This window comes from Narcine bancroftii, chromosome 12 (assembly GCF_036971445.1).
Source record: "Narcine bancroftii isolate sNarBan1 chromosome 12, sNarBan1.hap1, whole genome shotgun sequence".
NCBI lineage: Eukaryota > Metazoa > Chordata > Chondrichthyes > Torpediniformes > Narcinidae > Narcine > Narcine bancroftii.
In genome coordinates, this window is record NC_091480.1 from 54,455,998 (window position 1) to 54,480,935 (window position 24,938).

At 48.7% G+C, this 24,938-nt stretch overlaps 1 protein-coding gene and 1 pseudogene across 4 annotated transcripts in view; both read left to right on the plus strand.

Moving 5' to 3' along the window:
* LOC138746966 (uncharacterized) overlaps positions 1-23,337 on the plus strand; it is a 46,543-nt gene extending 23,206 nt beyond the window's left edge. For 3 of the 4 annotated variants that reach the window (XM_069905721.1, XM_069905718.1, XM_069905722.1), the window contains 6 exons: positions 144-231; positions 875-990; positions 14,362-14,511; positions 15,764-16,214; positions 21,704-21,903; positions 23,109-23,337. In XM_069905721.1, coding sequence (XP_069761822.1) covers positions 144-231; positions 875-990; positions 14,362-14,511; positions 15,764-16,214; positions 21,704-21,903; positions 23,109-23,183 — 1,080 coding nt within the window. In that variant the 3' untranslated portion in view covers positions 23,184-23,337. Of the gene's footprint in view, positions 1-143; positions 232-874; positions 991-14,361; positions 14,512-15,763; positions 16,215-17,852; positions 17,942-21,703; positions 21,904-23,108 lie in introns of those variants that run through there. The other variant, XM_069905719.1, reaches the window with a different exon arrangement.
* On the plus strand, positions 8,862-9,368 carry LOC138746486 (coiled-coil-helix-coiled-coil-helix domain-containing protein 2 pseudogene; annotated as a pseudogene).
* Positions 23,338-24,938: the final 1,601 nt, after the last annotated feature.

Consider the following 24,938-nt stretch of genomic DNA (forward strand, 5'->3'; position numbering starts at 1 on the left):
ATCGCAACTATGTCAGGAAGATGGGTTTTTTTAAACTCCCCTTGTTTGAACTATCCAGTGCTGTAATTTGGCCTTTGTTCCCCTTCTTTCAATTCTTTTGCATAATCCAAGTTCCATGTAACACGCTCTTCACTTCTCTTCAGATTGAAGGAGCTCGTGAATCCTCCAGTCATGCTGCTACCCCATTGATTTCTGCTGGAGTTTCCTGCATTTGGAAACCAGATGCTAAACGTAAGTGGGGGTGGGGGAGGAGAGAGACACTTGTATTTGTCTTATCAGCTTGCACAACTTCTGGGTGACCCAAAATGCTTCATATTCAATAAAATACTTAACACATTCATCCTACCATACAAAATAGAACAGCACAGTTTACGAGTATATTATACACAGTGTTACGTTGCAATGTAAAAAATCTGTGCCAAATGAGGGCAGCGTATTATGGAGTTCATTTAGGAGCCTGATAGTCGCAGGGAAGAAATACGTTGATGCACACAATCATGCTCTTGACCTTTCTCTTCTTTATGAGAAGAGAGAGAGAGAAGTGTGATGTGTGTGTCAGCTGCCTTTCATGGGTACCTGTCGATGGAGTCCATGGAAAGGAGGGAAGTTTGTGTGATGTTCTGAGTTGCATTTACTACCTTCTGCAGCTACTTCCAAACTTGAGCAGAGCAGCTCCTGTCTCACGCTGTGATGCATCTGACAAGTCTACTTTTGATGGTGCATCTATGGGGGGTGGTGGGGGGGAACATCCTTTGTCTGCTGAAGAGGTGGAGGTGTCCAAGGCAAATCATTTGTTGCCTTCTCACATTGTCGTTTTTCTGGTTTTTGGAAGAGTGGTTATGCTAAAAGTATGAAAACTTCTTTTTGTTTCTAGAAATGAAAACCCCTGATGGTGCGATACGACCATCTAACCTTTCCTTCAGCAGTACTCTCACTCCATCTGAAAACTTGTGGCATCCGCGCTGCGTGCTTGCTCCCCCCTCAAGTGTGGTTAGTATACCTCTGGGTTTGGTTTTAACTGGTGCTCTGTGTATTAGATTTTCTGGAAATGATAATGATGCAAGAAACTAAACACTGAGAAAGATGTTTTGTAATGGAAGTAAGAACACAAATAGGAGTAAATCCATCAGCACCCTCGAACTTACCTCGCCCATCAGTTTGATCTGTGCTAGCCTCAACTCTTCTGTGCTGCTTCTCCACTCCCCTCCCCTTATCAATCTATTAAATATTTATTCACTTCTACTTGATGTACTCTTAATGATCAGCTTCCACCAACACAGAGTTCCAGAGGTTTGCCATCCTCTGTCTACATTTCTACAAGCCTTTGTTTTAAATCACTGGCTTAAATTGTAGTTGTTAGAGACTCTCCTACTCGTGAAAACATCCCAGCACCTACCCTGTCGAGCCCATTTTAGGATCTTGTATGTTTGAATAAGTTTATCTCTTTGAAACACCAAGGAAATTTGGCCCAAACTATTTAGTCTGGTGAATGTCCTTTGTCTAAATTTAAAATTTAATACATACAGCACAGTAACAGGCCATTTCGGCCCATGAGTCCGTGCTGTCCAATTTACACCCCATTAACCTAATGATGGGAGAAATCTGGAGCCCCCAGGGAAATCCCACACTGACACAGGGCGAACATACAAATTCCTTACAGACAGTGCGGGATTTGAACCCCAGTCCAGATCGCTGGCGCTGTAAAGATGTTGCATTAACCATTAAGCCAACCATGCTTCCAATTTTACAATATCTTTAAGTAAAGGGACTACAACTGTACAATATACTCCAGGTGAGGTCTCTTCCACACCCTGTACAATTGCAGCAAAACCTCCCTATTTTTAAACTCCAATTCTTTTGCAATGAAGGACAAAATGCCATTTTTGTCTTACTGGCTTGTTCATCCTGTCTCCCGTTGTTCTCTACACAGTCATTCAAGAAACCTTTTTGCTGATGACTGTGTGCTCTTGGTGCACAAAGATAGTGATTGACAGTTAAAGCTGAACAAATTCTCAGACGCTGCTACACTCTTTGGCCTGAACAGGACTGAAGTACTCCATCAGTCCGTGCCAAACATAGAACCAAAAATCACTGTTGACGACACCCAACTGACAAATGTAAACAGCTTTAAATACTTGGGGAGCCTCATCTTGAGTGATGGGTTTTTACAGCCAGGCTCTGGGGAGGTTGCGTACCAGAGTGCTCAATCAACACAATGTCTGCATCTACACAAAGCTGGAAGTCTACAGAGCTGTGGTCATCCCTTCTCTCCTGTATGGATGTGAGACCTGGACTCTGTACCAACGTCACATCAAACAACTGGAGAAATTCCACATAAACGCCATCTGTTCCATTTTTGGAATCCATGCAAGACTGTCTCTCCAACCTGGAGGTCTTTGATAACGCAAAGTGCACCAGCATTGAGTCCCTGATCATCAGAGCTGGTATGCAGTGAATGGGACACGTCGTCAGAATAGACGACCGCTGTATGCCTAGCCAAATGCTCTATAGTGAACTAAAGACTGGAAAGAGACCTTGAGGTCATCCACGCAAGCGCTATAAAGACGCTGTTGTAGCAACTCGCTAACCGGGATGTGACTGGTACACAAGATGGCCAATGCACATGGCGACCTCGCAGATCTCACGGGGGCCAATGACCTTCGTCCAGGTGGCAACCTGCATGGCGGGAAAGCAACGGCAGGAACGCCGACCAATTGGAGATCGATGATGCCGTGATGTCACTCCTGCCGTCAGCAGTGAAGAGAGAATATAACCAGAGCTGCCAGTGCAACAAATCAGACTTCAACTCCTCATGTGTGTCTTCTTTCCACACTTTGTGGTAGCATGTACTCTGGTGATCTCGGCAGGTCCACCTGCAGTTGGACCCAAACATGATGGATCAAGCAGCTCTTCACGCGGTTTCATTGAAGCTGCCAACTTTCTGGGCGTCACAGCCACACGTGTAGTTCGAACAGGCCGAGGCCCACTTCCACCTTCGACAGATCACCGTCGACGACATACATTATGTGGTGAGCTCGCTTGACCAGGACACGGCAGCCTCCGGAGCAAGGCAAATATGATGCCCTCAAGGAGCTGTTAACCCACACCTTCGCAATCTCATGGTGCAAGCGTGCCGCCCAATTGTTGCATATGGATGGTTTGGGGGACAGGGCCCCATCCGCCCTCATGAGTGAAATGAGGGACACAGGCTATGGCTGCTATTTGAGCAGATTGTCCTGGCGCTGCTACCCGAGGATACCCGACTCTTGCTTGCCAATGAGGATTTCAGCTACCCTAGGAAAGTTGAAGCTCGGGCGGACGTGCTCTGGAGAGCCAAGAAAGAAAATGGTGCCTGTGATAGTACAAATTCTATCACCGATGTGTATATGTACAGATTGTAGTGTAGGATGACTGTGATTGGCTGAGAGTGTAGCCACACCTACTGGCAGGTCTTAAAGGATTGCTCCTAGCCAGACCAGGTCATTCTGGACTGGTCAACATACTTGTGATATGCTCCAGTCTTTTAGTTAATAAAAGCCTTGGTTTGAATCAACAAGTTTTTGGTTCTTTCGACACGTTCTACAATTTTATTAACTAAAACGTTTTGAAGGGATGGAGCGTATGCTAAGGCTGGAATGCCTCAACATCGACCCACAGTCATCTACAGCCTCGAATGACTTTAAGCACTGGGTGAGATGCTTCGAAACATACTTACAGCTCTCTGACCCTGCAGTGATAGAGGACAACCATCGACTACTAATATTGATGACTATGGTCTCCCCGAGTGTCCAAGACGCAATCACTTACGCCGCAGCCATGAAGGTGCTGAAAGGGTTCTATGAGCGACCGGTGAACAGGGTCTATGCTCGGTACAGACTTGCTACAAGGAGGCAACGGTGCCACAGTGAGTCCTGTAGAGCTTATACTCAGACACTAAGGGGAATGGGCAGGAACTGTGCCTGCACACACAGAACTGCTGCGGAGACCACAGACGATCTCATTTGGGATGCCTATGTGTCCGGGGTTCGATCGAATGAGGTGAGGCAGCGCCTGCTAGAGCACGGGGGAGAAAACATAGAGGACGTGATCCGGATCGCAGAGACGATGGAGGCTGCGATCTTAAGTATGGACATGTACTCTTGGGGATGGACCCCACGCTCTGATGTGAGTAGGATGCCCTCCCTCTACCCTACTACTGCTGCCATGCTGCCCGATGCAACCCCAAAGTGTTATTTCTGTGGGAGGAACAAGCACAGCAGGTCCCAGTGCCCGGCAAGAAAAGCCAGGTACCAGAACTGCCTCAAAAACGGCCACATTGCTGTAGTCTGTCGCTCCAAAATGGCCGCCGTCAAACACAGTGCCTCATGTGAAGCCCAATCGCCACTCTCCATTTCAAACACTTCCTCAGAGCTCTCGTCCAATGAGAGCGAGGACTCCACTGCACGGCAGCGCCTGATGTCACGGGGCACACGCTGAGCGCGGAAGGTACAACCCACCCTCGCAGCAATGACGTTCACCCTACCTCACGAAGCAATGTCCGACCAGACCCCAGCCCCGACCTCAAAGGCTGCCGCCACCGCCGCTGCCAACCGGGGACCCACTGCCGCTACCGACTGGGGACCCGCCACCACCGAGGCAGCTGACCAGGTACCTGCAACTGACCGACGCTGCCGACCGATGACCCACACACAGGCGCAACTGACCCAGTACCCACCGACGCTGCCAACCGGGGACCCGATGCTGCCGACCCGGGACCCGCCGACCACCAGACTGACCGCCCCACCGCCGACAGCAAGCAGCGACCCCCAACACTTACTATTGGATGGCCGACACCCCCAGCAGGCTGCAGGCAGCAACACCAACTCCTCGACGCTGTCTCTTCAGGCCCAACTGTTTGCGTGACATCATCATGCACACGTTGCGTGACGTCATCACGCAGGACTCCACTGTCCCCATTACATGTCTCTGCATCAATAACCCTCGACCAGGACTTCCCCCAACCCCTCACAAAAGCTATGGAACTGATTAAAGTGCATGGACACTATACCAATTGCTTATTTGACTCTGGGTCATCTGACAGATTTATCTGCCCAGTCCTGACCCACCGTTGTGGACTTGCTATTCTCCCTACAGCACAGAGAATTTCATTGGCGACCAAATCGCACTCGACTGGGTAAAGGGGTACTGTGTGGCGACCCTGAAAATCCAGGGCATCACGTTCACAGACTTCAAACTATTAGTCCTTCCGCAATTGTGCGCCCCTGCGCTGCTGGGACTGGATTTTCAGTGCACCGTTTTAAACCGTTTCCCTGCTCTTTGGGGGGACTCACGCTCAACTCTCTGTCTGTAACCACTCCACCCTGGAAGCCTCCTGCCAGCCGCAGCCTGAGTCACCCGCCCCTGTGCCCCGGGGCCTCACCTGTAGTCTTTCTACCCTCCAAGTTGCTCCGCCAGCACTCTTCGCAAATCTCACCCTTGACTGGAAGCCTGTGGCCACCAAAAGCTGGCAATATAGTTATGTACACAGGAAATTCATCACAAGCGAGGCGCGCAGACTGCTGGTCGAGGGCATTATTGAACCTAGCTCGAGTCCATGGAGGGCCCAGGTAGTGGTTGTTAAAAATGGGGAGAAGCCGCGGATGGTGGTTGACTACAGCCAATCAACCGCTTCACACTTCTGGATGCGTACCCCCTTCCACAGATCACGGATGTGGTGAATCAGATCGCCCAATACCATATATTTTCCACCATTGACTTGCGTTCGACCTATCATCAGCTCCTGATCCGCCAAGAAGACCGACCTTTCACGGCCTTCGAAGCGAATGGGCGGCTGTATCAATTCCTCAGGGTACCCTTTGGTGTCACAAATGGCGTCGCAGTCTTCCAGTGGGAAATGGTGGACCAGAACAGGCTGACTGCTACTTTTCCGTATCTGGACAATGTCACCATCTGCGGCCATGACACGGAGGATCACGATGTCAACCTAGAAATTTTTTTTCAGACTGCAATTCGGCTGCACTTGACCTACAATTTCAACAAGTGTGTCTTCCGGACCACTCTGCTCGCAATTCTGGTTGTGTGGTGGAGAACGGGGTGGTCATGCCGGACCCTGACCGCAGGCGTCCCCTCATGGACTTGCCCCCCCCCCACACCCAGAAGACACTCAGACGCTGCCTGGGCTTTTTCTCTTACTATGCCCAATGGATTCCACACTATACCGACAAGGCACGGCCACTGATCAAGACCACCTCTTTCCCCCTGTCAACTGAAGCTAGAGTAGCCTTCGACCGCATCAAATCAGTCATCGCTGCTGCATGCCATCGACGAGACCATTCCATTTCAAGTCGAGAGCGATGCATCTGACTTTGCACTGACAGCCACTTTGAACTAGGCCGACCCTCCAGGGTCCCGAGAGCCGACATTCCTCTGTCGAGAAGGAGGCCCAGGCCATAGTCGAAGCAGTACATTGTTGGAGACACTACCTCACTGGCAGGCGCTTTACGCTGCTGACCAACCAACACGCAGTCTCCTTCAGGTTTAGCAATACCCAGCGAGGTAAGATCAAGAATGACAAAATCGTCAGGTGAAGAATCGAGCTCTCCACCTTTAATTATGACATACTGTATCGGCCTAGTAAACTCAACAACCTGCCAGATGCGCTCTCCAGGGGGACTTGTGCCAACATACAACTGGACAGGCTACAGAGATTCCACGAGGAGCTCTGTCATCCAGGGGTCACTAGGTTCGCACATTTTGTCAAAGCTCACAACCTGCCCTACACGGTCAAGGAGATTCGCTCCATGACCCGTCCCTGCCCAGTGTGCGCTGAGTGCAAGCCCCACTTCTTCCGTCCAGAGAACGTCCATGTCATCAAAGCCACCCGCCTCTTTGAGCGTCTCAGCGTAGACTTCAAAGGGCCCCTACTGTCGACCAACTGTAACACCTACATCCTTATGGCCATCGACGAGTACTCCCACTTCCCGTTCGCTGTGCCCTGCTTGGACATGACTGCCTCCTCATTTATAGAGGCCCTGCACCATCTTCGGGTACCCCAGTTACATCCACAGTGACAGGGGGTCCTCGTTTATGAGCATAGAGCTGTGGCAATACCTTCTGGAGCATGGTATTGCTTCAAGCAGGACCACCAGCTGTAACCCAGGCGGTAATGAGCAAGTCGAAAGAGAGAATGCCACCATCTGGAAAGTGGTTACGCTTGCCCTCTGGTCCAAAGGTCTCCCCACCTCTCACTGGCAGGACGTACTCACTAGTGATCTACACTCCATCCGCTCCCTCCTATGCACCGTGACCAATACCACCCCCCATGAAAGGATGTTCTCTTTCCTGAGGAAATCCGAATCGGGAACAACCATACCAGCATGGCTCACGGTTCCCGGTCCTCTTACGACGCCACGTCCGGTACTCAAAGAATAACCCCTTGGTTGACCAAGTGACTCTGCTCCATGGGAACCCGCATTATGCCTACATTGAGTACCCAGACGGGCGGGAGGACACAGTCTCGGTAAGGGACCTAGCCCAAGCCGGATCAGGCGCAGCGGTGCCTTCTCCCCCAGGTCATGTGCTTGAATAGAGGGACCAGCACCAACCCACCAGTTCAGGCCAGACTGTCGACAAAACGCCGTTGGGGAATTGGGCGAAGCAGTGGCCACACCCTACGGGCCTGCTGGTGACACTACTCCGGCGACCCCAATCCCAGCGCCACGGCGGTCACGCCGGATGGTTAGGCCCCCTGACCGGTACAGCCCCTAACCTCCATCAGTTCTCAAAGAAGGGGTGAATGTGATAGTACAGATTCTATCACCAATGTGTATACGTACAGATTGTAGTGTAGGATGACTGTGATTGGCTAAGAGTGTAGCCACACCTACTACAGGTCTTAAAAGGATTGCTCCTAGCCAGACCAGGTCATTCTGGACTGGTCGACCTACTTGTGATATGCTCCAGTCTTTTAGTTAATAAAAGCCTTGGTTTGGATCAACAAGTCTTTGGTTCTTTCAACGCGCTCTACAGCACCTCAGTGGAGCAGATCGCTAGGCTCTGCACACAGCTGGCAACAAGGCCACAGCAAATGGAAAGGCCCAACAGTATTGTTCCTATCACCAATCATGGGGTACAGGGACCCCTGGATGCCTCCCACCCTGCGCATTTAGAGAAACATCATGGCCAACCATCATTAATGGCTGCGGCGGTTGGCCAATATGACAGCCTCCTCCATGTCAGGAAGGCTCTTACTCCTCTACCCCCACCCACCCCTCCACAGCCTACGACACTCGAAACGACAAAGTGGGACTGGCATTGAAGGCAGAGAACAGCACCACCACATGAACGTTGGGCACCCGCACTGTCTTCCTCCGCTTCAGCAAAAACCAGTTCACGTGGACATTCACGATTGCGGCTGTGGGACAACCACTCCTGGAAGCAGAATTCCTGCGAGCCCACTGCCTGCCGGTGGACCTTAAAAGGTGGCAAATGGTGCATACTAGGACTTTTCCAACTATGCCCTGGGGGAAACCAAGTTACCTGCCCCTCACCTCGACTCCATTACTCTGTCTGACAACATATTTACGCAGATCCTAGTGGAGTTCCCTTCGATTGTGGTGCTGCAGTTTTCCACTGTTGAGTCAAAGCAAGGAGTAAAGCACGACATCCTCACTGAGGGCCCCCCACTTCACACGAGAAACTCACCCTCGTCAAGGGAGAATTTTTAAATGGAAGAGCTGGGGATAGTGCGGCATTCCGACAGCCCCTGGGCCTCTTCCCTGAATGTGGTACCAAAGGCAGCAGGAGGGTGAAGGCCATGTGATGACTATCACCGCTCAACAAGGTCACCACATCCGGCACTGTGCCGGTGCGAAGACAGAGAGACGACGCCATGCCCCGCGGTAGCCGCAGTCGAGTGAGCCGGCCTCCTCCATCACGAGCCGCTACCCCTGCCCGTGTCGCTCCAGCTACTGTTGCAGCTTCCCCAGCCCAGCCCTGCCAGCCTGGCCTGATGGCACAGATGGCGACCACGGCAGCAGGTGTGGCCGTGGGCTCAGCGGAGGGCCACGTCATGGGCAGCACACTGACTGGAGCCTTGAGTGGCGGAAGTGGCTCGGAGCCAGCCAGGGCAGGTCACCTACCAGGAGCCCCCAGTGGCAACCCCAGTGCCCCAATCTCAAGCTCCGGAGAACAGGCCCTGTCAGTTTGAAATGAGACAGTCTCTGGACTGTGCCCAGAACCAGCATGATCTAACGCTCTGCGATGGCTTCAATGAAGTGTTGAAACAATGCAGGTTTGCACATGGTATGTACTAAAGAAGTTGAAAACCTTCCACAAGTGGAGAGAAAAGATTGTGAAGATTCCTATTATGCCTCATAATTGTAGTGATGGGGTCACAGAGTGTGTGGGGGGAAAAAAACAAGGTCACCACATCCGACAGGTACCCCGTGCCCTTCATCCAAGACTTTACCACTAACTTACAAAAGGCACAGGTATTTTCAAAAGTCGACCTCATCAGGGGCTATCATCAGATTGCAGTCCATCCCAATGACGTCCCTAAAACCGCCATCATTACCCCTTTTTGGACTCTTTGAATTCCTAAGAATTCCCTTTGGTCTTAAGAATGCAGCCCAGACCTTCCAGAGGCTGGTGGATGTGGTGGGCCGGGATCATCTATTTGGACGATATTCTCATTGCCAGCTGCAACAACATAGAAGATGCGGCCCACCTAAGGCAACTGTGCACCTGGCTGCAGGAATTTCGGACTAACAATAAACCCTGCTAAATGCCAGTTCAAGTTGGAATTGATCGACTTCCTGGGGCATCGAATCAACAGGCACGGAGCGAAACCCCTGCCCGAAAAGGTAGAGGCCATTCGGTGTTTTGCGAGAATTTGCTGGTATGATTAACCTTTATCACTGATTCATACCGCCAGCGGCTCGTATCATGCGCTCCCTTTTCACGCTCATGGCAGAGAAAGGTAAAGACATTACCTGGAACAATGAGGCCACAGAGTCATTCCAAAAGGCCAAAGACACACTGGCCAATGCCACCCTTCTGGTACACCCCAGACCAGGGGCACCAACCGCTCTCACTGTAGGCACCTCCAGCACAGTGGTAGGGTGTGTACTGGAGCAATTAATCGAAGGGCAGTGAGAGCCCCAGGCCTTCTTTAGCAGGTACCTCTGGCCACACGAACTCAAATACAGTGGCTTTGACCAGGAGCTATTGGCATTGTACCTGGCAGTTAGACACTTCAGGTATTTTTTGGGAGGATGACAATTCAGGGTCTTTGCAGACCATAAACCGTTAACCTTTGCCTTCCATAAAGTGTCGGACTCATAGTTGGCCAGGCAGCAGCAACACTTCTCATACGTATGACATCCAACACATCATGGGTAAGAGTAAAGTGGTGGCCAACGCCACTGAGTCTGTCCAGACCTTTCCCAAGGAGCAGACTATTTCACCCTAGCCAGGGCACAGCAGGTGGACCCTGAGATCCCGGCATACAGAAAAACAGTTTCTGGCCTCGGGCTGGGGAATGTCACCATCAGCCCTGGTAACCAGATGCTCCTCTGTGATGTCTCCACCAGCAAACCCCGCCCCATTGTGCTGGCAGCGTGGAGGCGGCAGGTGTTCGACGCAGTGCACAACCTGGTGCACAGCCATCTGGACTTCTGTCAAATAGGTTCATCTGGCACGGCCTCCGGAAACAGGTTAGTCAGTGGGCTGAGACTTCCACGCTCTGCCAGACATCCAAAGTGCAAACACATGTCAAGGCAGTCCTCCCCTCTCCCTCCTCCCCCCCACCCCCAAGACTTTTGAGCTAGCGCGACATAGGTTCCGCCATGTTCATATTGACATTGCAGGACTGCTACTGGTCTCCCGTGGAGCGAGATATCTCCTCACCATGATTGACCGCTCCACAGGCTGGCCAGAAGCGGTCCTGCTAGCCGACACAACCACAGAGACCTGTGCCAGGGCACTGATTAACACCTGGGTGTCGGGGTTCGGAGTCCCAGAGCATATGGTTCACTTCAGGCCTCTGGGTGGTGCTGGCCAAGTTGCTGGGAACCCAGCTCCACCATACCGCGGCTTACCACCCTCAGGCCAATGGGTTGGTGGCGCAGTTCCACAGGCACCAAAAGGCAGCCTGGATGGCTCAGCTCAAGGGTCTGAACTGGGAAGACGAGCTACCCTAAATCCTCCTGGGGATCCACACCGTGCTGAAAGAAAACTTCAAAGCTTCAGCAGCCGCGATGGTGTATGGCACGCCATTGGTGATGCCAGGGGAGTTCTTGGTCGCCACCAAGGACCCAGAGGGTCCTATGGCATCATTGACAAAGCTGAAGGAAAAACTGAGCAATCTAACCTCTCTGCAGTCTCTGTCACATGGCCAGGCCAGGTCCTATGTCTCCAAAACCCTAGAGACCTGTGAGTATGTTTTCATTTGGAGGGGGGCACACCAGACATCTCTGCAAAGGCTGTACAAGGGGCCGTATAAAGTCGTCAGACACAACGGGTTGACGTGCGTGCTGGATAATGGCAGGAAGGAGGAGACCACCTCAAACCAGCACATCTAGACATTAGCCACGCAGTCCCCGCGACACAGAGGTAGGCCACCAAAAGTGACGAACAGTGCTCCAATTGCCGGTTCCGGGGGGGGGTCATGTAGCGGCCTGCTAACCAGGACGCAGCCCAAGATGGGCGACAACTGTGCAGACCCTCTCGGGGGCAATGACCTTTGTCCCAGGTGACAACCTGCACGGCGGGAAAACAATGAGCAATGGCTGGGACGCCGCCCAGTCAGAGGCCGGTGCTTCTGTGACGTCACTCCTGTCATCAGCAGCAGGGAGAGAATATAAGCAGAGCTGCCAATCCAATAATCAGTCTTCCACTTTGACCTCTTGGGTGTGTGTCTTCTTCCACACTTCGTGGTAGCGTGCACACTACACTGTGAAGGAAGCCCTACGCTACTGTGACATCCAGCCAAGAGAACTCGAAGCTGTGGCTGCTGACAAGTCCCGTTAGAGAGCCCTATGTGATTAAGCCTACACCAGTTTCAAAGACGGGCATTGCCAAAAACTGGTGGAAGGCCATGAACAGCATTGCAGATCAGCAGCCACAGTTATTACAGCAGCTAACTTCCAGTGCCCCCATTGTGCTCGACTCTGCACTTTCAGACTGGGACTACAGAGTCACCTCGTGTCCACAGATGAAATGCACAACAACGTGTCTTCATCAAACTGCAAGATGACCAATACCTCTGGACTTCACTCACTGTTAGTCTCTCTCTATTGAGATGATCTGCATTTTGCTTTGTCTCACTGAAGTACATGACCTCGCACTTCTCCACATTAAACTCCATTTGTTGGTCCTTTGCCCACTCACTCCATCAAATCCTCTTGCAAAGAGTCACCAAATCTGTGCCACATCATCCCCTTCCACCTATTTTCATATCTCTGGTAAATTTGGAAATGTTGGTGTTTCTTCCTCCAGGGCATTAATGCAAATGGTGAACAATTGTCGGCCAGGAACAATCCCTGCAGAACTCCACTAGATGCCTCCATTCAGTCCAAATTTGTGCCTTCTATGGCACCTTGTTAAATACATTTTTGAAATCTAAATGCATTATATCTGCAGATTTCCCTCTATCAGCTCCTTTTTACATGCTCAAGAGAATTCAAGCAAACTTGTCAAACCTAGTTTTCTCCTCGGGAAATAATGTTAACATGTTTAGATTTCAGACTTATTGTCAGAATACATACATGCCATCACATACAGCCCTGAGATCCTTTTTCCTGTGGGCGAGATAGAATTACCACTTATTGGTAGTGCAAAAAACACTGTACATAATGTATACATAAACAACTGAGCAATACAGAGAAAGAAACAAACAAATGATGGTGGAGGGGGAGCAGCTGTTCCTGAACCTGGTGGTGCGAGTCTTGCAGCATCTATATCCCTCTCCTGATAGCAGCAGATGGTGGTGTGGGTCCTTGATGATTGCTGCCGCTCTCGGACGGCAGCGTTCCCTGCACATGTTCTCCAAGGTGGGGAGGGTTTTCCTTGTGATACCCTGGGCTGTGTCCACTACCTTTTCCAGGGTTTTACGCTCAGGAGTATTGGTGTCCCCATACCCGACAATGATGCAGCTGGTCAGCACACTTTCCACTACACCTACTGTAGAAATTTGCCACTGTTTCAGATGTCATAACAAACCTCCGCAAACTCTGGTTTAATTGACTTTCCTAAATTATTTGCTATTTCCTCTTTGATTATTAGCTTGAAAGCATTGGTGTGGAGTCTGAAACTTAAAGTTGTGTGTTTTCCACCGCTGCTCAAGAGAAAATTGTCTGCCTTTTTATCCCAATGAGGGTAAACTGTTTTATGTTCCAGAGGAAGGGGCTTCTCGCACTCGTACTTTTTTTTAAATCTAACCTCCAAAATAGAGAGTGGCCATCTGTGACTTGCACTGTATAGTCAAGTATTAAAAAGGTGGGAGGGTCTGATTTGGCTTCTGCCTCACCGGGTGATTGCAATTTCCCCAGATCCAGCACTCGCTTTCACTCACAGGTACTTTTCCATGCAATGTGGTTCACTGAAAGGTTACTGTAACATTTTTTATTTTGTTCAAAAATCTGAATTAGAAATGCATTGAAACATTAACGATATCAGAATTTGATGGTCCAGAAGCACTGCTGGTCTGCCACCACCACTGACCCCGTTGTGCCATGTTAATGGAGCTTTACAGTACTCAGTGCAGCATGTTTTGGCACTTGTGTGAATTAAAATGCAAACAGAATTTTTCACTGTTTAGTCAAGTTACATCTACTCAATTGCAACTGTAATTCCACACCAATTTTATTGAAATAAAAGTTTAAATGTTCCTTACAGTAATACTGATCATTGACATTTAGTGATAAAAGGGTCTTATTAATCTAATAAAGAATTCCTGCCTCTATACTTTGATTGCCATCACATCTTTAAAAAGTGATAATTTGCTGGTTCCGTATCATTGTTCTTATTTAATGGAGTGATTGGCAAGCCCACAAAACCTGCCCAACTTCAAAATGAGAAATTAAACGTGTTCCCATTTCTGGTAATCTTTTTACAAATCTGTCAGTTACCTCTCCTAATACTGTAGCTTGGAATCCAGTTTTTTCTTTCCCCTCTCCCTTTGTATATTTTCAAGATGTAAAGTTGTGGAATGATGCTGTTAAATGTCACACTAAATTGTCACTTGTTCTTGAAATCTGTTATTTGTGTTGATCACCTTTTCAATCAGCTGAGCCTTGTGCTTTCAAACCGTTAGTGTGACAAGATTTTGCACTGAATAATGAATTTGATCCTCTGCTTTAGGATCAGGTCGTACTTCGTCTATTTAATGGTCCTGATAATCCAAATGAAGTTGGGAAAGCACCAGAGACACTGAGCTTGAAGCAAAGATCGGAAGGACGAAACTATCAGGAGAGTCCAGCAATTCTAGACCGAAAGCTGGAAAAACTAAAGGTGCAGGAGTCGATGTTTAATTTCATTTAGACATGCAGCACGGTAATAAGCCATTTTGGTCCACGAGTCCATGCTGGCTAATTTACACCCAATTAACCTACTACACCCCCCCCCCCCCCCCCCCCCATGGGTGTGTGTTTTGAAGGCTGGGAGGGAACAGGAGCTCCCAGGGAAACCCCACGCAGACACAGGGAGAAGGTACAAACTCCTTACAGACAGCGCAGGCTTTGAACTCTGGTCCGATCCTGATCACTGGTGCTGTAAAGGCATTGCACTAACTGCTACGCCAACTGTGCCACCCTTGATGACTGTAATTTCCACTGGATTTAAATATTTTTGTATTCCTTCCACTAACATTTCCTTTTTGACTTTGCATCACTTGGGTGTTACAAAAACATGTTTTTTTTAAATTTTTACAGCTTCCATTTCCTTTCCCCTGCAACAATTTCATGACACAGGGCTGGTGGGAGACTGAGGCAAAATGGACTTTTTTTTCCGTCTTGCAACAGTTTTTTTCTAAATACAGTAAAACCACAGTATCTGGCGCTTTTGGGGATTGATAGATGCCGTATAAGTGAATTTTCCGATTACTTGAGATTGTGTGTTGCGTGATTGGCAAAACAACCTGGGGCGGGAGGGGGGGGGGGGGGGGCAATTTTAAACTTTTGTAATTTTTACCTATTTATTTTCCACAATTTTTTTTGACAGTTACTTGAATTTCAGATAATGGAGATTTTACTGTAAATAACTTTGAACTAATGATTTGTATTACTTTTGCATATATTACATTAGCTTGAGTTGGAATGATTTGTTTTTCCCATGTACTGAGCATCCTCCACTTTCTTCTGGCCAAAGGGAGAGGTAGAAGAGCTGGTAAAGTCTTTGTTGTTGATTCTGTTCTTCACTTATCCCAATGAGATGTTGAGCATCTCCTTTGAACAATGTGTTTTCAGAGTAGGGCGACCAAGATTCCATGTCTCCTTTTGTTCAATTTTTCTCCAAGGCCTGTATTTTTATTTAAATTTAGACCTACAGCACGGTAACGGGCCCTTTCAACCCACAAGCCCATGCTGCACAATTACACCCAATTAACCTACACCCCCAGTACGTTTTGAAGGATGAGAGGAAATCCACGCAGATGCAGGGAGAATGTAAAACTCCTTACAGACAGTGCAGGATTCGAACCCAGGTCCTGATTGCTGGCGCTGCAACAACACTGCGCTAACTGTGCTGCCCTGCTTTGCTTTTGCAGGAAATTGAACTTCTTGCTCAACTTCTGCAGAAAGGGATTCAGGAGGTAAAGATCATCGAAGAGACAGATACAGAAAGCTGCTGTGATGCAAGTGTGCCCATCCTCTCGGAACATCCCATCCTTGCTTGTGCCTCCATGAAAAGTAGTCCTGTTGCCACTGCCTTGAAGCAGCAAGAACTTGAAAGGCATGTTCTGCCTTCTGACTGTATAGGATTGACTTCCAATCAAACACCTCTACAGGTGAACTGCTCAGTCAAAATTGATCATATTTCTGGACCTACAAACAATCTTTGTACAATCGACCACCAGTCTGATATCATGCTTCCTTCCACTGAGCCCCCTTTGAATGTAATGGAGACTTGGCCCACACCTGTTGGCCACAGCTTGGCACGGTTACTCACAACTGCTCAGCCGTTGAAATTCCAATCTCCCTTTTGCAGGGGTAACACAGGTGAGCTACTTGTATGTTAAAATGCAGAGCGTCTGAATGAAAGAACTGTTTTGCAGTCCTATTAAAGTGGAATCTTTAGGATTTAGTTTAGTGTCATAATAATGTGTAGCGGTAGCTACAGCGAAGAAACTCACATCCACCACGTTGGATGCACTCAACTACTGTTTTATTCAAATCCCGCGCCTACCCCTTTAAGGCCAGTGTGATCTCGGCCACTGCGTGCGTGGTGACGTTATAACGGCTGCCCGGGGCGCGTGCTGTGCTGGAAACATGAGGCAAGGGAGAACCCCTGATGGCGCCATCTTCTCATGGCTGCCCAGCCACGCGGCGGTACAAGCAGGGCTGGTTCGCCACGAGAGAGTGCGCTGCCACATAACCCACCCCTCCCCCCCCCCCCACCCACCCCCAGAACTGGCTTAAGCATCTCGCCGATTGGGCGGACAACCTCGGCGTTTGGGTTTGCACCGGCTGAGAGAGGTCCAAGTATACTGCCTTTCGGCGATCCACGGTGAACAGTTCATTTTTGCCCCCAATGTCCAATGTAAAAGTTTTGCTGGACTGTTGGAGGACTTTGTACGGGCTCTCGTACGGGCATTGCAAAGGTGCAGTGTGTGGTCTGCGCCAAACAAAAACGAATTCTGCCGAGTCTAGTATTTTAGGAAGATGGGCCCGGTCGGGCGCCATGATGTGGGGGGGGGGAGCTAGCAAGGCAAGCTTGCTGCGGAGATCCGCCAACAGGTTCGGGTGCTCAGGCCTGGAGCCAGGTTCCAGGCAACGAGAGTGGTGTGCCATACACCAACTCTGCAGGTGACGCCTGTAGATCCTCCTTGGGTGCTGTTCTGATGCCTAAGAGGACCCAGGTGAGCCATGAGGGCCGACCAGGTGGCAGTGAAATCTCTCCACCAGACCGTTTGCTTGCGGATGATAGGCTGTGGTGTGGTGGAGTTTGAACCCCCAGAAGGTTCGCCAGTTGAGACCAGAGGGCGGAGGTGAACTGGGCACCTCTGTCGCTGGTGATGTGCACCTGAACTCCAAACCTGGCGATCCAGTGGTCGACTAAAGTCCTGGCGCACGTCTTGGCGGAAGCCTCCTTGAAGGGGATGGCTTTTGGCCATCTCGTGGTCCGGTCGACCACCGTGAGCAGGTAACGTACCTCCCTGGACAGCGGGAGGGCCGCGACTTTTTCTGGCACCGGGGCGGCTCCTGCTGCTGAGATGGTGTGCCCCAGGAACTGCAGTGTCTGCTTGCCGAACTGGCACTTGACCACGTTGACTCTGAGGCCGAATTCCGCCAGACGGGCAAATGGTGCGGGGATGGGCCTTGTGTTCCTTGTGGTCACGACTGGCGATAAGGATATTGACAAGGTAAATAAACACAAAGTCCAGGTCCCTGCCCACTGCGTCCATGCGCTGAAAAGTCTGGGCCGTTCTTAAGCCCAAAGAGCATGCGCAAGAATTCGAAAAGGCCAAACGGGGTGATGATCGCTGTTTTACCAATGTCCTCGGATGATAACCCTGCACCAGGTTGACTTTCAAGAAGACCTTGGTGCCGTGGAGGTTGGCCATAAAGTTCTGGATGTGGGGTATTGGGTACTTGTCTGGCGTGGTCAAATTGTTCAGGTATCCATAATCCCCGCAGGGTCTCCAGCCTCCGGAGGATTTGGGGACCATGTGAAGAGGGGATGCCTCGGGGCTGTCTGAGCGATGGACGAGACACAACTCCTGAAGGTGAGAGAATTCCTCCTTGGCTAACTGCATCTTCTCGGGCAGAAGTCATCGAGCCTTGGTGTGCAGCAGGGGGCCTTGTGTGGAGATGTGATGGTATACCCTGTGCTGGGGTAAGGTGGTGTTGAACCGTGGCTGCAGGATGGAGGGGAACTCATCGAGTATGCTGGAATACTCGTCCCTGGGAGCGGTGATGGCAGCGATTTCTGGTTTGCAGGCGTCCGTGGCATCGAGGCGAACCAAGTGGAACATGCGGGCATTAACCAGTCTTTTGCCCTTCATGTCTACTAGTAGGCCATGTGCTCTGAGGAAGTCGGCCCCCAACAGTGTGGTAGCTACTGAGGCTAGCACAAACCTCCAGTGGAATTTCTCCTTCCCGATCTGGATCTGCGCCCTGCGGGTGCCGAAGGTTTTGATGTTAGAACCGTTGGCTCCCCACAGGGTAGGACCACAAGCTCAGGTGCGTGTCTCGAGGGCGGTTGGGAGCAAGACACTCAGTTCCGCTCCAGTGTCCACCAGGAAACGCCAGCCAGAGGACTTATTGGTCGCAGCCATCAACAGTGGCTGGCCGAGTCGTTTCCCTGGTAGGTACAAGGTTGCCTGCACTTACAAGCTTGTGATAGAAGCACCAGGTGGGACGGTGCTCCTCTGGCTTGTGCTTGGGAGGAGGCTGCGGCCGGCTGATTCCTGGACGGGTGACTTGGCTAAGGGCAGCTTCGTTCTCCCTCTTGGTGCACCAGAGGGTGTCCGCTCGGGCTGCAACTTGTGTGGGTCCGTGAAGTCTTCAACCGCCAGCAGGAGCTGAATGTCCTGGGCATCTGCTCCAGGAAGATCTGGTGGAATAAGAAGCAGGGCTTGTGATCTTCCGCCAGCACCAGGCTGATGGCGTTTGGTCTCCCAATCCGTCCAGATGCAGGAGTCTGGAGGCCTGCTGTTGTGGAGAGAGACCGAATGTGCCCAGGAGGAGGTTTTTAAGGGCAGGGTATTTACCCTTACCTGGTGGGTAGTGAATGAGATCGTCCACCCTGGCTGCGGTGTCCTCGTCCAGCACGCTCACGACGCTGTAAAATCGTGGCATCTGCGGAAATGTTCCTGTGGCGAAACTGTGCCTCCGCCTGCCTGAACCACGTACGCAGGTGATGGGTCCAGAAGGAGGGCAGCTGGATAGCAGCGACGTTGATCTCAATGGGGATTCATGTTTTGAGACTGGAAAACCGTCTGGGCTCATTGGGGTCACCAATGTAGCAGTAGATACAGCAAAGAAACGCTCAGCCACCAAGTTGGATGCACTCAACAACCGTTTAATTCAAATCCCGCGCGTGCCCCTTCAAGGGCAGCGTGAGTTCGGCCACCGCGTGCATGGTGACGTCATAACGGCTGCCCGGGTCGTGTGCTGGGCTGGCGCCATCTTCTCATGGCTGTCCTGCCACGCGGTGGTTCAAGAGGGGCCGGTTTGCCACGGGAGAGTGTGCCACCACAAGTGTTCTATTACATGAAATTTTTCTTTGCCTGCTGCAAGGCAGACCAATTTGCCACCGTCAGGAATTGCCTGAGCGCCTCTTAGTCAGAGAAAAAGAAGCAAATGAGACTGTCTCTCCCCGCCCCCGCCCCCCCCCCCCCCCCCCCCGAGTCACAGCATCTGTAGGTTCACCTCCAGCGCTTCCACAGACACACGCACAGTCCAGACCAAACCAGTGGTAACCTGAGCTCCAGATCTGAACCTCCTCCACTTCTCCTCAGATTTGGGGGGTGGGGGGGGGGAATCTTTCTGTCCTCTGGTTGCAACCCCCGCAGTTGCAGGAACTCAAACCCTCAGTCAGCCTCTCCACGGGTTGTTCAAAGCCCATGCGGTGCAGATGCCAGTCGACTGGGCAGCTGGACCCCGTGGGACTGCTGCATCTCTGCTCCCTGCGGGTCCGCACCAGCAGCAATTCTGCTGCTATAAGTGACTCTGGCAGCACCACCATTTTTGATTTTCTCAAATGGCCTGGCTTGACCCATCCCTTCTAACACCTCAGATTCTTGATTTTTGAACGAAGAGGTTAATTTCCATTAGTGAAGGTGGTTTTAGGTTGGCACATACTTGTATGCCTCCAGGTCAACATCAGAAACAGGAGCAGGAGTCGGCCATCCTGGCTGTCGAGCCTGCTCCACCATTCAGTGTGATCATGGCTGATCTGATGATGGGCTCATCTCCACCTACTTGCCTTTTCCCCATAATTTCCTTTAAATCTATTTACTGAGGACGCCTCCACTGCTTCAATGGGCAGTGAATTCCACAGATTCACCTCCCTCTGGGAAAAGCAGTTCCTCCACATCTCCATCCTAAATCTACTCCCCTGGACCTCGAGGCCCTCTAGTTCTAGTCTCCCCACCAATGGGAACAATTTACCTACCTCTATCTGATCTAAGCCTTTCATAATTTTATACATTTCTACAAGATCCTCTCTCATTCTTCTAAATCCCAGCGAGTCCAGTCCCAGACAACTTGACCTCTCCTCATCTCTGCACTGCCTCCAAACCCAGTACATCCTTCCTCAAGTAAAGAGCCCAGAACTGCCCGCAGTTCACCAGATGTGGCCTCACCAGCACCTTGTACAGTTGTAGCAGAACCTCCCTGCTGCTTTATCTATTTTAAAATGTATGGTGTCTGAAGCAATATCCTGATGTATTGAGAGGATGAGAATTGCTATGGCATTAGGATAGACAAAAGCTCCCTTATTTATAGCCTGTCTGCCTTCAGTGATTAGATCTATTCCCCTTTTCTTTCAACACCTGCCTTGCATAGCCTTTTAAAATTGGAATTGAAATGAAATAGCTTGTGCTGTTAAAATGGTCTTTTTATTCATTGGTTATAAAGCTAGTTCCAATTCTGCACAAGTTGCAAAGTGCCTTGGAGTCTGACAGGGAATTAAAATTCATCACTTTAAACTCTGTTATTTTGCCAGGATATACAATATCTATTTTGAAGTAAGATGGCATAGCATCTTTTTCATGATTTGAATCATTTGCACACTGAGCTGAAAGTATCTAGCAAAAGTTGGTCATCATTTATCAAAGCACAAATAAAAGGAAAGGAGTAAACTATACTTTGTCAGTGATTGGAAGTGTTAGAAACTTGTATCACATACAAAAGCAACTTGCTTCTTGAAAAGGGTCCACCATTTTATTGTCTTTTCAATGACTGAAAATGTAAGATGAAGGGCTTTTGAAATGCAAAGAGCCACAGCGGCCATTACAAAGTAAGATTCTCCCATGTGTAACAAAAGATGAATAACAAAGGTGTGCTTTAGTGTCAGCCTGGAGTGGTGCTTCAACCCATAACTCTTAATCTTGAAGCCAGATAACTATTGTTTAATCCCATACTTTGAATATTGAAGCCTGTTGAATTTAGAAATTTTCTTCACCCCATCCCTGGAGAAGTTTATAGATTTTTTTTAATTCTAATTTTTTTTTTAATTTTAATTTAGACATGCAGCATAGCAATGAGCCCATGCTGCCCAATTAACCTACAGACCCTGTGCATTTTGAAGGGTGGGAAGAAACCGGAGCCCCTGAGAGTAGGGGGGGAACCCATGCAGACATGGGGAGAACGTACACACTCCTTACAGCGCAGGATTCAAACCATGGTCCCGATCGCTGGCACTGTAACAGTGTTGCGGTAACTGTGCCACCCTGGAATGGGAAAGTAAAATATCCATCTTTGGTACATCTTCATCTTGGGCTGCACTGTGAACTTCAAAACCTGTATATTCTTACCTTCAGGTAGCCGTACCCTGTACTCGAATGGGACCAAGCGGAGATTTCCTGAGATTCGTCCTGGTTGCCGGAAGTGCTTTCAGAAGACTCTCTTAGATGAGGAGGTTTCCCACTGCTTTGCTAATGATGTCCTGTCACCTGCTGAGTGGAAAGAAAGAAGCTGCACCAACCCTGTGGCTAAAATACTTGAGCAACATGAAGTTATGGTGAGTAATACTGGCAAAGATGTTTCAGGAGTTTGTTCCATAATCAAGTACAGGTGCTCTTCAACTTGTGTCCATATTCTGTTCTGGCTGACTGGTCCTATCTCAAAATGGATGTATATCAGAATTGCACTGTATCAGTGTTATTGTTCATCAAATACAACATGGTGGCCACCAAGACCAACTCTTGAGAGAGAGAGAGAGGTTGGCCACCGCTACCAAACTCTCGCGAGAGGCGTTATTTTCCATAGGTATGACCAACTTTCACTCGTAAATGTGATTTTTATATTTTTTTTAAAGATTTTGGTTGAATGGCCATAAGTCACATAGGTGGTAAGTCAAGGAATACTTGTACAAGTGGAGAACTGGGTCAATATTTTATAATAGTAATTGTGATTTACAGCATGCCAGATTGAGATTAGTAACCTGCATGAACACCCAGTGGTACAAAAACAGGCTCTTTCCCCTCTGCCATCAGATTTCTGAATGGACAATCAACCTATAGACACTACCTCACTTTCTCTTTTGCTCTAATAGAAGCCTAATAGCCCGAATACACCTGAGATTGTCTGATCTCAGAAGCTAAGCAGACTCAGGCCTGGTCAGAACTTGAGTCAGCCTAGGAACACCAGGTGTGTAGGTTTCTGTGAGGGGCGCTGGACAAAATGGCTCTGCCTCACGGTAGACAAAAGTTGAAGAATTTCATGTATGTTACATTCTAAATGTAGTATTACAAGACAATAACGGAACTTTTACCTTTAATATTTTAATGTAATTTGTAGCAGTTTTGCACCTGTAATGTTGCTGCAAAACAACAAATTTTGTGATGTGTTCCTGACCATGAATTCTGACTCTTCTGCATGCACTTCAACAATAATACAAGGTGACCTGAATGCATGTAAAGAGGAGAAAATGCATGACTCTCTCAAAGTGAGAGCATTGTTCTCACAGAAATGAGACTCCAAAGTCAGATTCCAGATTAATCTTCAAATTGGCTGAGACCAAAATGAATGATCTAATCATATTGCAGCATTTCATCCAGCTTTAAAATTTGGAGAGCTTGGCAAAACCTTCCATTGCTCATTCAGCACAGATGGAACAGCTGTTTTCTGTTCCTTTTAACAATTTTACAAAATAGTTTGCAGCCTTGAAATTGATCCTAAAAGCTTCAAAATCTTGGATTGTAATTGTGCATTTCTGCTCCATAGCATTTTGTCCCAATTGAGCGACCTCCTTGCATAACCAGCCAGGTGTGTATCCAGCCACAAGGGAGTTCCTGTTAACTAATTACGGACAAGCTGGTGGACTGCATGTCAGTAAAATATTGTGTCGAAGATGCTCAAATTCTATATTCGGCTCTGGATGCTCCTTGGGCCTAATTTAAATGTTTCTTTTATCTTTTAATGTGTGCTGTTTAAATATAAAATAAAATTTCACTTGACTATTTTGAGCTTTCCATGGTTTCTGAGCCTTGTCATCTGCTTTTGACTTTAATGTCTGCTTTAGAAGCCTGACTTCCAAAGGAAGGCTTTATTTTAAATTGAAATATTCCAATTTTCTCTGAAAGCTAATACAATGCTGTAAATAACTGAATCTGGCAATGTATCTGCTGTTTGTCAATTCATCTTTAAGACAAAATGACTGCCTTTGTTTCACTTGTCCCTGAAACATCTTTTTATTCATTGGTTATAAAGCTAGTGACAGTGTTCCAATTCTGCACAAGTTGCAAAGTGATCGACAATATCTATTTTGAAGTATTTTATGTTTTTGGATATGTATTATGCAAATAGAGATTTATTGCAGGTGTTTGTTATGAAGATGGGTACATTTAACAAAAAAATGTATTTTCTTACTCTTCATTGCATCAGAAGCTGGTGGCAATTGTTCGCGCAGATAATTGTTGAAATGAGAATGGTGACTGTATATGCTGGTAAATGATTTGGCCAGGGGAAATTTCAGAGCCAAGCGGTGTTACACGTTCAACCAAACTTATTCATTCACACAAGAGTCAGTGGATAGCAATCGTGGAGCAGTTAACTGAGATTAGTGTTCTTTTGCTGAGGAACAATTTGGGGCAATCGGGTAGTCCCACAGCAAACAAAGGAGCTTGAGGAACTCAGCAGGTCTGGCAGCATCCATGGGGACAGTAAACATTTTGGGTTGAGCTTCTTTATTCAGGTCCCTCTGCTGTCCAGCTGGATTTGAGCTGGGCCATTAGGAATCTTGCTTTTAATTTGTTACATTAAGGAGTCATGTTATTTGCACTGAAAACTGTAGTTCTTTTGTATACATGCTATATACAGGCATGGGCTTGTGTTAAACCTAAGCATGGGGCACAAGAGACTGTAGATACTGGAATCTGGACTAACAAGCTGTCTGCTGGAGAAATTTTTGTGCAATGATTTCAAACCTCTGGTTAAAGCAGAAAGACTAGTTCAGAGTAGAGAAAGATACAGTAAAGCCCCTGGCATCTGGCACCTATGGGGATCAGGAGATGAGTTTTCTGGTGGCTTGAGATTTGTTCTTACAATGCCTAACTCATACACCTGCATTAAGAATGAACATTTTAAAAGCCAAGTACTGTACTTACCCTGAACAAACTTCACTTGCATTAATATATAAATCTTAAAGCATGTTATTTTATTTTCAGTCACATTCTTTGAAAACATTTAACAGTCGCTGCATCTGCAGGTTTCTCCCCCTCCCAAAACATGAACAAGCAGCAGAATACTTGTATTGGCCGTCGCCGATCCTGACACCTCCCCACCGCCATAGCAGATCCTGCCCAGGTGCCCGAGGACCCCACTCCAATCCCAGGCACATCCCCACCGCTGTCACCAAGCCTACCCGGGAGCCCAAGGTCCCCACTCAGATCCCAACCCAGTAGCATCAGCATAAAACAAAAAAGGTTTTTCAAAAATGAAATAAATTTTAACTCTTACTTTGAGTACACAAGAGCTCAGTTGGATTCAAAATGGCATTAAAAGTGTGTCAAAGTCCCACGAGCACAGCGGGTAAAAAAATTTTAACTTGTGACA